Consider the following 15,172-nt stretch of genomic DNA (forward strand, 5'->3'; position numbering starts at 1 on the left):
TTGTCTGTTCGCTATATTATTGTTGCAGTTGACGGACTTCTATAGCTAGGGGGACGCAGAATAACAAAATATATACAAAAATATAATAACACTAATTCGATCTTGTCAGATCTCAGAAGATACGCAAGCTTGGGTCTGGTCGGTAGTACTGCGATGGGAGACCTACAGAGAAAAACAACCTGAAAAATAGAAAGTTCCAGTCTGGCACGATTCCGTTCCCTGAGTACATAAAATACGGGATGCGTGTCTTTTAGTTTTATGTATTAAAATAAATTATAAATTGGTTATAAATTGGCTTCATTACTCTGCTCTCCTCCCCACTGATCGCTGATGTGTGGTGAGCGTTCTAGCGCACTATGGCTGCCGTCGCATCATCCAGGTGGATGCTGCACATTGGTGGTGGTGGAGGGGAGTCCCCATTACCTGTAAAGCGCTTTGAGTGGAGTGTCCAGAAAAAGCGCTATATAAGTGTAAGCAATTATTATTATTATTATTATTATTATTATTATTATTATTATTATTATTATTATTCAACACAAGGATTATTTATCACCGCAAGCAGGTACCAAAATCAGGCTGAGCAGAGCCTTTTGTCTCCGATAGACCTTACTGTCGTCACTGGACACTACGGCAATTGGTACATCGTTGTCTATAGTGCCATTTATGGTATGTTAAGTTTAGTTCACGGAATCAGACTTCTGACCACGCAGTTATACGAAAATGACACCTAACTTTACAAGAACCACGTGTTTAATAGCGTTCTATTACCCTCAACTCGATTGATACCCACATCACGTGACAGAGATGACGCCGGGCCGTCTGCCCACCGCGTTCGCTTCATGACGTCATCACTAAGATGGCGGCAGTGAGTTGATGGCTCGTGTGTGCTGTTTTTTTCGCCAACCTCATCTACCAGCGTGCGAGTTATTTCAGATCCAAATTGACAGGCTGTGTTTCAAATATATAGTTTTTTTTAGAGAAGTTTTGGACTGACAGATCGGAAACAGAAGAAAGATGCAAATCACTCTGAAGACGCTGCAACAGCAAACTATTCAAATTGACATAGACGCAGAACAAACGGTAAGCGGCTGTAGGTTGTTGAATGACAGCATGACTGAGGCATTAATATTACCTGTTAAGCCGTACTAATGCCTCAGTCCATACAAACCCAAACACGATTTGATGAAACTGAAGTGTAACGTTAGATTTTTTTAAAACAGTGATGGTTGGTGATGGTATTCTTGGCGGATTTAGACTTAAGTCGAATTTGTCATTTTCAAAGTTGACAGTTCCGTTTCGCCGAGCGATCGCATATGCTTTTACAAGTTTCTTAAAAAAAAACATTGGACACGCCGAGCTAAAGGGATATCCTCAGCTAGAGTTGGCCCTTTCGGTTTGTCGGAAGATTTGTACATGTTCGTTTTGTTGTCCGAGTCTTCTTTAAAGAATAATGTTACTACTACACGTAAGACACCGCATACGTTGACACATAATTCCCAGTAAAAGCGTTCCACTGAGTTGTTCCAATGAGTAACTCGGTGTGTTTCATTACAGGAACCGCGTATACAATTATGAAATAATTCTGCAGAATTAAAGTGTCGTTTCGGTACTTTAGTTATGATGCTTCGTGCGTGAACAGCAGAAGTCATACGCCACGTGACTCTGTACAGCGGTTTCTTCATCACATGAAAGGCGGTTCCTTAAAAACGATAAGAAACGATTGTTATGGTAACAGACAGACAGAAACGCAGTTTAGGCCGTTGTTGAGTGACTGTTACTAACATAGATATGGGTGACATTGCATGTGTAAAGGTGTTTAGAAAAGAGACCGAAAAGGCAAATTGTAATGCTCATCATTCGCAAACATGACATCATATTGAAGACTTAATAATAATTTTTAAAACTCCCTCGTCTGAGACCCATCTAGTTTTCCCAGTTAAAAAACATTAGTGTACACAATATACACACAGTACTGTACGATTTTAAAAAGACATTTAATTATTTATGTTTTATAAAAGGTAACCTCTTTTGGGAAGTGAACACATTTAATTTAAAAAAAACATTTTTGTACAGCTCAGCAAACATCAAGTTTCAGAATAAGAGGCTCCAAGCAAAATCACAACATCACATGGCCACACTTAAGAGCGTGGAAGAGATGACAGGCCTGATGTTGTGCTGGTTAACAGGCCTTATGAGGCATCAGGCAAGACAGAGTTGTGCCTGTACAACTTCCCTGTTTCTAAAGACCAGGAGAAACGCTGGCTGAGGAGCTTCCAAAGGGCAGGGAGGGATGAATGGTGTCTTCTCGTTGCTAACTGTACTCAGGTTCTTAGAAATTTCAGAAAAAAGAAAAGACCCTTTAGCCAGCCCTGTTCGCTTGGCAGCTACTTGTGAATGGAGTAAAGGGTGTCAGGCAGGCAGGTTTTGAAAGCTGTGCTGGAAACAGCTTCAGACACCCGCCACTCTCCTGGCTCCTGAAGGAGCCCTTCCTGTTCTCGTTATTATAGCCTCCATTTCGTGTTGTCCTTGATCTGGAATCACCAATCGTGTGTGGCTTTTCTCATCTCGGCTCTCAGCTACAAACCCCCCCACCGCACACTGGGGAGGATGTGGAAATGTAGGCAGACTCCTCCACCCTGCCCGCATTGGAGACACCCGTCTTGTAACACGTCAAGGGCCGTGAATCCCTGTGCAGGAGGAGAGGCATGTCCCTCACCTACAGCACCATGAGCCGACGGCATCCTGGCCAGCTAATCCGACCCTTGACATCCCCTTGTGTGCCGTCGCACGGGGAGTCCCAGCCACAGTAACATGACCCAGGCTCGAACCCGGGATCATGGAGCGGAATCTGCAGGGTGACGCCTTGCTAAAGGGCACTGCGGGGGAGAGGCATGTCAGAGGGGCTTCTCCCCCCCTCCACAGGAGAATCAGAAGTTGCTGCCTTAAAACAAACTCACGTCGGACAACTGGAGATTCCAAATCCTTGGGGATGGAGATCGAAACGGTGGTTGGCGATCCCAGCTCGCTAAAAAGAAAAGCGGAGGAGTGGTCCATTTCCCGAGCTGGTTGTTTGTTTCTCCAGGTGAAAGCCCTGAAGGAGAAGATCGAGGCGGAGAAGGGGAAAGAGAGCTTCCCCGTGGCAGGGCAGAAGCTCATCTACGCCGGGAAGATCCTGCAGGACGACACGCCCATCAAGGACTACAAGATCGACGAGAAGAACTTTGTGGTTGTCATGGTATCAAAGGTAGGGGGCGGAGAGACCCACGTCTTACTGCTTGAGCCTTGGCGTGAGGCCACAGATATCTCTAAGGATGTCCCTACGGACACTTAGGGTTCCTGTGAATTCTGAAAAAAGTGGAAAGTCTGGAATAACTGAAAAGGAGTTTTTGAAATCCTGGAAATATAATCTGGGTGGTAAGGTGGTGCACTGGTCAGCATCGCTGCCTCACAGCACTGGGGCCCTGGGTTCAATTCCTGGGGTGCTGTCTGTGTGGAGTCGGCATGTTCTTCCTGTGTTCGTGTGCGTTTCCTCCAGGTGCTCCGGTTGCCTCCCACAGTCCAAAGACACACTGCTAGGTTAACTGGCTTCTGGAAAAATTGGCCCTGGTATGCGTGTGTGCATATCTGTGTCTGTATGTACCCTCCGATGGACTGGTGTACCCTGCCTTGTGCCCATTGCTGGCCAGGATAGACTCCGGCTCTCTCCCAAAACAGAATTGGATAAAGAGTATAGAAAATAAAAGCCATGTCACCCTGAAATGCACAGCTGGCAGCCCACTGGAGCTCATCAGGTGTGAGCCTGGTCAGTACCTGGATGGGAGACCTCCTGGGAAGAACTAAGGCTGCTGCTGGAAGTGGTGTTAGTGGGGCCAGCAGGGGGCGCTCACCCTGCGGCCTGTGTGGGTCCTAATGCCCCAGTATAATGAAGGGGACACTATACTATAAAAAGGCGCCGTCCTTCAGTTGAGGTGTAAAACCGAGGTCCTGACTCTCTGTGGTCATTACAAATCCCAGGTTGTTTCTTGAAAAGAGTAGGTGTGTTACCCCAGTGTCCTGGCCTAATTTCCCCCTGACCCTTACCAATCATGGCCTCCTAATAATCCCCCTCTATGAATTGGCTTCATCACTCTGTCCTCCTCCCCACTGACAGCTGGTGTGTGGTGAGCGTTCTGGTGCACTATGGCTGCTGTTGCATCATCCAGGTGGGGCTACACATTGGTGGTGGTGGAGGGGATCCCCATTACCTGTAAAGCGCTTTGAGTGGAGTGTCCAGAAAAGCGCTTTAAAAGTGTTAGGAATGATTAATTATTATTATTAAAATAGAAGTATGGATCATCAGTCTGAGTTGTGAGAAGTGAAGAGGCTGTGTTGTGTCCTGGAAACCAGAGGATGGTGAAGGAAAGGCGTAGGAGAGGTCGGGAGAATGAGTTTGGAATTTGTATGATCCTTGTGCGCTGCACCAGAGAGAAGGGACAGCCTGCATTTGGCACTTTGTCACCAGCACAGAATCTTATCATAAATGGATCTTTTTTTCAGAATCTCTGATCTATCTGTTTATCAGTTCAGCAGGTTTTTGTTTTTTTGTTTTTTGGTTGTTGTAAATCTCCTGTCTCTCCTGCTTCAGACAAAACCCGCCCCAGCATCACAGCCCCCCTCCTCAGAACTGGCTGCGGTCTCAGTCCAGGAATCGGGTTCGTCTCAGGTTCCCGAACCGGTGCCAGCGGCCCTTCCCATCACACCAGAGACCGACAAGCCCAAGGAGGACCCAGCTGCCCCTGCTTCAGCCCAGCCCGAGGGCACAGCGAGGTAAGAGAGCTGACTGCTTGATCCGCATCTTTGAGGTTCTGTCTCACTTGCTGCTGTAGGATGAGCTCTGTGTGTGATCGCGGGTTCGAGCCACTAGCCCACGTGACTGGGGCTGGGATGAGACAGACGAAACTCTTTGACTCCTGGCAAACGGGGACCGCAGAGACGTCCAGGGGCCCCTGCAGCTGGCTCGGTCCGCCCAGCCTCAGTCTCTCTGTGTGGGTGCAGCACCATTTAGAGGCACAGCGGGGGATAACAGACCTGGTGGCAAATGATACAGATCGGGTGCAAGACTCTGTCTTGACAAGTCAGCCAAATGAAAGAAAATCAAGGCAAGGGAACTGCTCCAGTTCCTGGCTTTTTCAGGATTCATAACTGTATGCAGATCTACTGCTAATTAAAATTGTTTTCTCCAAATATACAGGGAAATTAGTGCACAACTCCCCCTGTCAGTAATTCTTAGGTCTTCGTTGGAAGCTGATTTGAGACCGTACAGCTGTACCGAGGTGAGGCTGGCAGTTTTAAGAGCTGGTTTCATCTTGGTCTTCTCACCTGCCCAGCTTTTCTGTCTGGTGCCACTTATCCCTTCGGTGCTCTCCAGTGGTGCTTGAAAGGACTGACCGAGAGCAGACACGGTGGCCAGTGAACACAAGCTGGCTCTTGCAGTGGCAGAATGGCTGTGTTTCTAGCTCTCCCATCACCGGCTCTGACAGGGGGGCGTGTCAGAGGAGCACCGGCTGGTGTCTCACTGCCTCTACAGTCAGATTGCACATGAGAAGATTCCAGGTCAACAGATCAGGGTTTCACAGCCTGTGGACAACATATATAAACCTGTCAAGCCAGTGTAGGTGTAAAGGAGGCACCACTTCAGAGGACAACTAAGACACCCTGCACGGACCTCTGATCAGATCTCGCAGATTTCCTACTCGTGTGCAGTGGACCTGTGTAATCAGGAGCTCAAGTTCCTGTATCTGTCTCTGATGTTGTTGCTTGTCTTGCGTGCAGCACGGAGCCGTCTGCGGAGGCGGCACGAGCAGGAGATGCTTCTTCCGAGCTGGGTGAGTGTCTAGGAGTCTGTCACTGGTGCGCGAGATGCACACAGAGGCTCTCAGACTCCAGTAGCTGTTCACACAGGCCTCACTGCAGATGGGGGGGGGCTACTGTCTGGAGTTCAGCACGTGGCAGTTGTAAGCCTTTCATCCTGGATTCTAACATGTCTCAATGATCACAAAGCAATTCAAATGGACCGCCTCAGCCCGTATCCTGGAGGGCACCTGGTCTGCGATGCACGAAGGAGCAGTGCATCCCTGTCCAGCCCTGCAAACTTGAGGGAACAATGCATTTAGACCAGAAACGGACATATTGTTTCTTTCTCACAAGAGCTGAGGAAAACAAGCCCTTACATGCTCATAAGTGCCTTTAGTCCTGTGTTTTTTCTTCTCCCAATTCAAATTGTGTTTGATCAGGCGCCGATATGTTATTATTCATTTGTTCAGCTGATGCTTTTCTGCCAGGTGACCTACAAGAGCAGCAGCTGACAATACAGTATTAATAATAATCATTTGTATTGGCAGTGTTTTAGCAAATGGAATACTGGTGTGTAATAAGAGAGCAATCCAAGGACCGTGTGTGTTAATATGCACAATAAATATGGCAGAATACAACACGAGGTGATGGGCAGTGAACTGTGGGGCAGTAATGGGAGGTTGAGACAAGGGAAAGCAGTGATGCCAATGGCTGGCATCACTTTTGGACCTGGACAGATGCGGGCCACCAGCTTTTATAGGTGATGATTCCCAGTGAGTAAACACCTGGAAACAGTGGTGAAATAGACAATATCCACTGAGCTGTTGATTCAAATTAAGTCACGAAGATTCCAGGACAAGCAGGGGGCACTGCTGATCTCCAGGACCAGGAGTGAACAGCAGAGGCTCATGGGATTGAGCGGTACTTTCCAGCAGTGTTGGCCAGGGCAGAGTCTGCCGCGAGGGGGAGTCCAGACGGGTGTTTCAGGTTGTGCCCTGGCTCCACTGCTTTTACCACTGTCTATCTGTGTGTCTGTGTGCAGTGACAGGCGCGGAGTACGAGAGCATGCTGACCGAGATCATGTCCATGGGCTACGAGCGAGAGAGGGTGGTGGCGGCGCTGAGAGCCAGCTTCAACAACCCGCACCGGGCCGTGGAGTACCTGCTCACTGTGAGGACCCGCGGGCATCGGGCCAGCCCCTGAGAGGACGCTGGTACCGAGCAGAGGGGGCGCTGATTGCTATAGGAGCCGGTGGCTGTTAATTGCAAGTCTGCACAGTCTTTTAACTGACTAGACCATGGCAGTGGGGGTGAGAGAAGTACAGCAAAGGGCCCAGGCTGTGAGTGCGTTTTCAATGCAGGCAGTGCAGCTGGGACCACACCGAGCTCCTGGGGGGGGTTAGCCTGGGACAGATTTGGGGGTCTAGTCCTCTTGAGTTGTCTTAAGACCTATCCGGCCCTGAGAACATAACTGGCCTTAAATTCCCCATCAGCCTGAACGAAACTCTGACATAAAACGGTGCAACTCTGCTGAAGCAAAACTAAACATGGTCCCAAGGACAAAGGAGTCCACAGCGACGAGGACGCCGGTCGCCTGTTGTACTCAGTCGCTTTTGAGTATTAGAAGTAGGGCCTTGTGATTTCCAGAAATATCCCAAAACTTCTGTGTGTTTTTTGAAGAGGCACGTAATTCCACATGAAGCAAAATCATGTATAAAACTTATAGAAACTGTTAGGATTCGTGCTTTACGTTTCCAGTTTCTTGTACACTCATTCAGCCTGAAGGGCATGACTGATGTTGCTTCAAATCGGCCTGTTCTGAAAGCTCTGTGACTGAACCTTTACTGGAGCGATTTCCATCCTGCTGTCTGGGTGACAGATGACATTAAGAGCTACAGAATTTACAGACTTTTTCCAGTAGCATTCTGCTGATTTAGTTTTGCGACTTCTGCCTGTTAAAATGGCTTAAACTGTGGTCAAGGTTAGGCTTAGGCTTCTGAGCATACTGCGCTTGTGAGTACCAGTACAGATTGTGTTCAGTTTTGAGTAGCCGTTAATTCTTGAATTAAAAGCATTTCCGGTTTGTCTAAAGACAAGTCGTTAACACTTTAAAATTTTTTAATGGATTTCCTCTATTTGTGTCTAAAATGTGGATACATTACAAATATCCTTTGCATGTTTTTTTTGTTCCCTTTCGTATTACGTGTAACGTATATCCAAGATGGAAAGGCTTAAATATCCGGAACTAAACTGGAAAACCCCGGCCCTGCTTCTAAGCCATTTAGAGAAGTACTGGTCTAACGAGACATTGAACTGCTGTGCTCTAGTGGTGTCGATCCTTGCAGTGTAAGGTGCAGCTGGGTTTGATCACTGAGAGGTTAAATACGGCATGCTGGGCCAGTTTGGAAAGGGGATAGATTGCACTGGGTGGGGGTTCAGAACATCCCAGGAAAATGTCTCAAAGTGGTGTGGTTGTGTTTGCTTGCTTTTCCATGCAGGGGATTCCCAGCAGCCCCATCCAGGAGACCACCCCCCCAGCAGAGGAGCTAGCCCCCGCCAACACGGCCGCAGCTGAAGGTAAGCCCAGCTCCCCAGCTCTCTTCCCCAGGGGGCGTCTCCCGTGTGGTCCCGAGCACTTGAAGACGGCCAGTAGCTGCTCCCACATCGAGAACGGGTCGTGTAGCCCTTCATGCTCGGAGCCCTGTTAGGTGTGCCCGGGTGTCGATTTGCGATTGTCAGGGTAACTTGCGTGCAGGAACTGGTCGGGCCTTGCGAGACCCGACTTCAGAGCTGACTTGTGGGCTGTGTTGCCGTCTGCAGATGCCAACCCTCTGGAGTTCCTGCGGGAGCAGCCCCAGTTCCAGAGCATGAGGCAGGTGATCCAGCAGAACCCTTCCCTCCTGCCCGCCCTGCTGCAGCAGCTAGGCCGGGAGAACCCCCAGCTCCTGCAGGTGAGCGCTCCTTTCCGCCCCTCCCTCTCATCCTGTCTGGAGCTACAGGGTTCACCTGGGTACATCATAGGGCACACGGACACAGACTCACCCGCCAAGGGTCCCAGGTTCTAGTTAACCTACCAGCATGTGTTTGGACTCTGGGAGGAACCCCATCACGGGGAGAACATACAAACTCCACACAGACAGCACCCCAGGTCCCGAATCGAGCCCTGGGCTCCAGCGCTACCTCCCCACTTTCTTCCCACAAGACGATCTCAGGCTCCTTAGGTCTCTCAAGGTGTAGATGGCGGCTGACTGCACCTTCTCTGCACCTTTAGAATCAGGAGCATCTAATGTGCTGTGCTGATTCTGGTTTCGTGGAGTCAGACAAGCAGCTCTTTCAACAGCCCACAGAAAAGATTGTACGGAGTGTCGTGGTCATGGTTAAAACATGCTCATTGAAATCAAGCAGGTTACAGCTTCACTTTACACCTGTGAGTTCAGCCAGTGGTGGATTCAAGATGAGCTGGATGGCTTCCAAACCAGACTGGCTTTGTTCTTTCCCTGAATGAAGCCCCTGGAAAATGCTAAATCTGTGTAATTGAAAGGAGACATTAAAATTAGGTGTGTTTTCCTGCACCTGTTTTGATTGGTGTTGGCATCTTTGCAGTTTTATAATTACTTTCATGAAAAGAGAAGCAAAAGTCTTGAAACCTCCCCTGCAAAAGTGATGAACTGTGTCTGACTACTATTATATTAATGCTAAACATCTATGTCAAATCTAGGCTTGTAGGAAACTCCATTCTAAGCCAAGTGACACATAAATGTGTTTTACAAGGGAGAAGACCCAGAGGGCAGTCTCGGTGAAAAGCTGTGACACTTTAGAGTTTAAAAGACTCTTTTCTGCTTTAAGAACCCTTTGATGAGCAGAATGGATGGTTATTGCCTGTGATCATCCAAATCCAAGTTATTCCTCCCTGGTTATTCTCAGCTCCTTGTGTTTTCTTTTTCCCATGATTTTCTTTGTCTTCTGCAGCAAATTAGCCAGCACCAGGAGCTGTTCATCCAGATGCTGAATGAGCCCGTGGGAGAGCTGGCCGAGGGGCCTGAGGGTGAGCTGGGGGCCGCGGGAGACGACAGCTCCCCTGTCAACTACATCCAGGTCACGCCTCAGGAGAAGGAGGCCATCGAGAGGGTGAGTGGGGCAGGGGGAGCTCTGGGAGACGTACCCTCAGCGTCTGCACACACACCTAGGGCCTATTCTCTCTTTTACAGACTCATCCAGCACACTATCACCCTTCTGATTTCAGGGTCTCGCCAGCCCGTCTTTTGCTTGGCTGCCTCTCTGCCTCCGTCTCGCTCTTTACCTCCTCTTTCGCCTTTAGCTTTCTGCCTCTGCAGCCTCTTTCAAACTACCTCTGCCCCTCACTCTATCGTAGCCAGCAGCCATATCACCCTGCAACTCACAGCTGGCAGCCCACTGAAGCTCAGCAGGTGTGAGCCTGGTCAGTACCTGGATGGGAGACCTCCTGGGAAGAACTAAGGTTGCTGCTGGAAGAGGTATTAGTGGGGCCAGCAGGAGGCGCTCACCCTGCAGTCCATGCCCCAGTCCTAATGCCCCAGTATAGTAACAGGGACACTATACTGTAAACAGGCGCTGTCCTTCGGATGAGACGTAAAACCAAGGTCCTGACTCTGTGGTCATTAAAAATCCCAGGGTGTTTCTCGAAAAGAGTAGGGATGTAACACCCGGCGTTCTGGCCAAAATTGCCCCTGGCCTTTACCAATCATGGCCTCCTAATAATCCCCATCTCTCTGCTCTCCTCCCCACTGATAGCTGATGTGTGGTGAGAGTACTGGGGCACTATGCCTGCCGTCGCATCATCCAGGTGGGGCTGCACACTGGTGGTGGTGGAGGGGAGTCCCCATTACCTGTAAAGCGCTTTGAGTGGAGTGTCCAGAAGAGCACTATATAAGTGTAAACAATTAAATAATTATTAATTATTATTATCTTAGTTGCGGTTTGGCAGCGCCAGGGGTCTCCGCTCAGAGGCATGGCCCACTCGGGGAGAATGAGGAAGTGCAGACAGGCTCCGCCTCTGACACGCCCACTCTGTCAGCCAATCATATACAGGGTGGGGGGGGGGGGGGTAGGGCAGCAGTTAGAGGAGAGGCTCATCTCTGCAGGCCTGCCCAGGAAGTGACAGGGGCTTGCTGGTAGCAGAGAGAATAACAAGAATGACTGATCCCAACACGACTGCTTTTGTGAGGCACTAGGCTTGAGAGGAAATCACCTTTACTGCTTGAGCTACTCAGAAATCCTCCCTCTAACCCCCACTTTCTTCTCCTTTAGCACATTCTGGCCTTTTTCCTAAGGGCTTTCAGAGTGCCGCTCCTGGTCGTCGTCCCGTGATGACTCTGAGCGCTGCCCTAATGGATTTCGGCTTTCATTTATTTTCGCCTCGGATTCCCCTCACTGCCCCTTTGACTCACCTCTTCCTCCTCTTCTGTCCCTCCCTCTTTCTGCTCCAGTTGAAAGCGCTGGGTTTCCCGGAAGGCCTGGTGATCCAGGCTTACTTCGCTTGCGAGAAGAACGAGAACTTGGCCGCCAACTTCCTGCTGAACCAGAACTTGGAGGACGAATGAGAGTCGCGCCCTCCCGGCCTGTGTTTTATACGAGCGCTGGAGTTTATTTAACTTGGGGTGGGTGGGGGGGCTAGGGGTTCTGGGCTGGAGCGGGAGTAGGGGAGGGTGAAGTAAATCCGCTTGAATTCCAATGGAATCGCTAGGATATACTGGGACAGAGGTGCGGCTTGAAACGAAGGGGGTGGGGAGGAAGGAGTTGGGTGGTGAGAAGCAGGACAACAGTTTTAAAGTTTTGAAGTAAAGACTGCAGACCCAAAGCATTCCCTTACTGAAACACTAGCGCGTCAGACAGCACTGTTTTCAAGTGCTCCCAGAGAGCGGACGAGGAGCCGATCCTAAGGGCTGGCAGGATGCAGGGGGCTGGGAGGGGTGGAATTGGACTGGAAATGTTTCCCAGTCACTGTGGCCTGCAGCTTTGCATAGTCCCACACTGCCAAAGCCCTCTGCCTACTGGAGATGGGATTGGGGCCTCTTTCCCTGTCAAAGGGAGGCCTTCAACATGAAACTCTATTTTTAATTAAACAAAGCAAGGGGTGGCTTATACTGTCTAGATTTTCTGTTCTTTTACGCTGCTTTGCCCGTTTGGTCCTGTGCTGTTGTAAATGTTACTTGCAGTGAGCTTGGGCAGCCTGGATCAGAGGAAGGGGGGCAGGCAGAGAGGTGCAGCTGTGCAGAGAGGACAGTGGAGGAGAGAGGGGGCTTGAGTCTCGGGGCTGTGCTGGTGAGGCAGGAGAGGTCAAGAGGTCAAGCTAGTGCACAGGGACGGCACCTACGAGCAGTTCAAAGGTCACATGATCTTCTCGCATTATATATACTGTGTATCGAGTTACAGATGATGCATAATGTGACTGCATCAGTGATAACATACCATTGTATAATCTTGCCCTTTTAGAAAATCCTGGTAGTTTATGAAAGTAACAAAAAAAAACGTGTTTTTTGTCCATATTGGAAACAAGAACTAGAAACCTGAACTGGCTATTAAATTACACTAATTGGGGAAACAAATGAACTGCTAAACTTAATTAAACAAATCACCTTCTTAATTGCTCACTGATCTTTTTCCTCAGATCTTTCTAAGGTCATGTAATAGCAAATTTGCTGACTTAGAGTTCTCTGGGACCAGGCTTGGCCCTTAGAATTCTTGAGCTTCAAATTTATTCAAGACTGCTTTCCTGTGAGTAACATAATTCCTGAATTTAGTCATTTACTTAGTTTATTTAGTTTGGCTCAAATATTACTCAGCATTTAAGTCATGTAGTCTAATGCTGAGAAAAAATATTTTGGTTTGTTCAATGAAAATGACTTTAGTATAAACAATTTTTCCCCCCGTCATAAAACTCGTAGATTTGTATGCTGACATGTTGAGCGAGTTTTAGTAAGTGTGTAGTACTGTCCATGTGGGGACTAAATCTGAGAGCTGTAACCACAAAGAGACTGGCTCAGGACAGCAGGCCATGTGAGGAAGGGCCCATAAGCCACATGTAAATCTGAAAGTGTCAGAGAGAGTTGTTTTAGGTCTGCTTTCACCCTTGAGGAGTTAAAGTGGAGAGTTAAGCCATAAATTGAACCAGCGAGTCAATAGAAAGTCCCCACAATGACAGTAATGCACATGCGTGTATGCGTGTGTGCTACATTGTTTGTGGAACAAGTCAGAATTCTAAAACAGCAGGAAAAATGAATCACCCCCCACCTTCCCTAAACAATTATGGGGAGGGTTTGTTAAAGGAACATTTTTAAATACAAAATTTATTTTAGTGTTTTTATTAATAATGAGGGGATTATTATTGTCGCTAAAGGAACAGTGAAGTGATTGCAGATGCCTTCTGTGCCATCTGTTCCATACCCTCGCCAATCTTTGTGCAAAGAAGCGCTTCATGATTTCAGGGCTGACTGTTCGCTCTCTGGGTCAGGGGGCTCTGCCCACTCCGATGTTTGACACCTCCAGTGTGTGGGTTTAATGAGCAGAAGTCTGGAAATGATTGGTATGATTAAGGTTTTCAGAGTTTCACAGACCGCTCCTCCTACAATAAGGGAGCTCTGGTCCTCGAGAGCCGACAGGTTCTGTTCCAGACGATTTGAAAATTCCAGTGATGAGCATTCATCCGATTGGCTGCAGTTGCTCACACATTAATTGTTCCAAGGTGTTTTATATAAAACCTGCTCCCTGGGGATTTCCAGGAGCAGGGTCCTACGATGAAGATCGTGGCGAGAATAAAACGATTGTTTGACCTTTTACTTGCCTCTCATATTTTCTGGGATCACAATAAACTGTGTCTTCTAGATCTCCCTTCTGACTTCCCTATCTTCTTTACCTGAACCCAAATCCTTCTGTGCTGGTCTGCTTTCAGCCAAGTGTACCTGATTACCAGTGAGTTTGTTTCTTCTAATAGGAAAATAAAGAAATAAAAAGACCAGATGTTCAATTCATCCCTTCATACTGTATATGTGTCGGTCATTTAAGACATCGCTAAAGACAAGCTTCATTTTTTTTTTCCAAATAGCCCTTTTGTTTTAATTTTATTGTATGTCACTTATACAGCTGGGGATTCTGCTGTCTCAAGGGTACTACCACTGTACCACCCACACTGGATTTGAACTTTCAATCGTCCAGTTTGGAGTCTAAGCCACAGTTTAGCAATCCTGGTCATGGAGACTCGCATACTTGAGCACTTAATTAAAGAATTGAACCCCGAATAGACCTATTAACAAATCCTGAACTTCATTTTCAGTTCCCAAACCCTTAGGTTTATAAGTACCATACAATCTCCAACTTCTGAAAACAACAAAACCCCAGAAGTGCCTCGTTGGTTCAGTGAAGGATTACTATAATGAAAAAGCTCAAGTGGAATAGTGAGCAGCAGGTTTGAGGGGCTCCAGGCCCAGGATGGGGAACCCAGCCCTAGAGCCTTATCTGCTCCTTCACACACTTACTTGGGGTTGTGAGTTTGTTTTATTTTTGTGGTATTAAGTATACTTTTAAAGTTAAAGTTATGCTCATAACCCACTGAAACTTTAAGTTATGTATTGAAAGGCGGGGGGGAGTACAAATTTTACTCTGCAGTTCTAACCAAAAAGCACATTAAATATCCAGTGTGCACCGTGTACGGGTCGGCTTGATGATTTTTGACCTGTAGCAGAAATTAAAACAATACCTTACCCTTTAAAGCACTGGGTTTAAGCAGCTGTTTTAGGCTGTTGCAATTAATCAGAAATATTCTGGAACTGTTTGCAAACCTCAATGTACTGTGGCAAATAATGTCTTATCATGAAGACAAGAAACAGGTTTTGATAAATGTGTAAAAACAAGGAAATTGCCACATCCTTTCAGCCAATATGTATTATACCCACGCCAAATCATAAATGCTGAAGATGAGCAAGACTGTTTAAATTCAAATAAGTCAGTGAAGCTCATTAATGAAGATGGGTGGAGATGAACATTTTGTAAGGCTTAAAATTTAATACCATTTTTTTTTAAGTTGGGATTTTTAATAGTGCAAGTGACTCTGGAGAAAGGTGTCCGACAAGTTATGCAACTTTTTAACATTTTAGTTTACAATAATACAGTAACAGAATGTAGTATTGTAGAACCAGAACACATCATAGGGACGTACAAAAGGTAGGTACATGAAATGAATATACTTTTTTTGGCTACTGTTCCTGCCATCATCATAACACATTTTCCTGGTGTAATAGGTTTTAGGAAGGTTTAATTAGGGCTCTTACCTGCATGTTGGTACAAGGGATAGTTGCTGGCAGCTGGTT

At 47.4% G+C, this 15,172-nt stretch overlaps 1 protein-coding gene across 1 annotated transcript; it reads left to right on the top strand.

The window, feature by feature from the left end:
* Window positions 1-807: 807 nt before the first annotated feature.
* On the top strand, window positions 808-13,837 carry rad23aa (RAD23 homolog A, nucleotide excision repair protein a). The gene is made up of 9 exons (XM_088603588.1): window positions 808-1,080; window positions 3,083-3,244; window positions 4,625-4,806; window positions 5,812-5,864; window positions 6,875-7,002; window positions 8,330-8,408; window positions 8,652-8,782; window positions 9,801-9,959; window positions 11,297-13,837. The coding sequence occupies exons 1-9, from the start codon at window positions 1,015-1,017 to the stop codon at window positions 11,408-11,410; spliced, it is 1,074 nt and encodes a 357-aa protein (XP_088459714.1). The 5' UTR covers window positions 808-1,014; the 3' UTR covers window positions 11,411-13,837.
* Window positions 13,838-15,172: the final 1,335 nt, after the last annotated feature.

The sequence above is a fragment of the Lepisosteus platostomus genome, chromosome 13 (assembly GCF_059453375.1).
Source record: "Lepisosteus platostomus isolate fLepPlt1 chromosome 13, fLepPlt1.hap1, whole genome shotgun sequence".
In the NCBI taxonomy this organism is placed as follows: domain Eukaryota; kingdom Metazoa; phylum Chordata; class Actinopteri; order Semionotiformes; family Lepisosteidae; genus Lepisosteus; species Lepisosteus platostomus.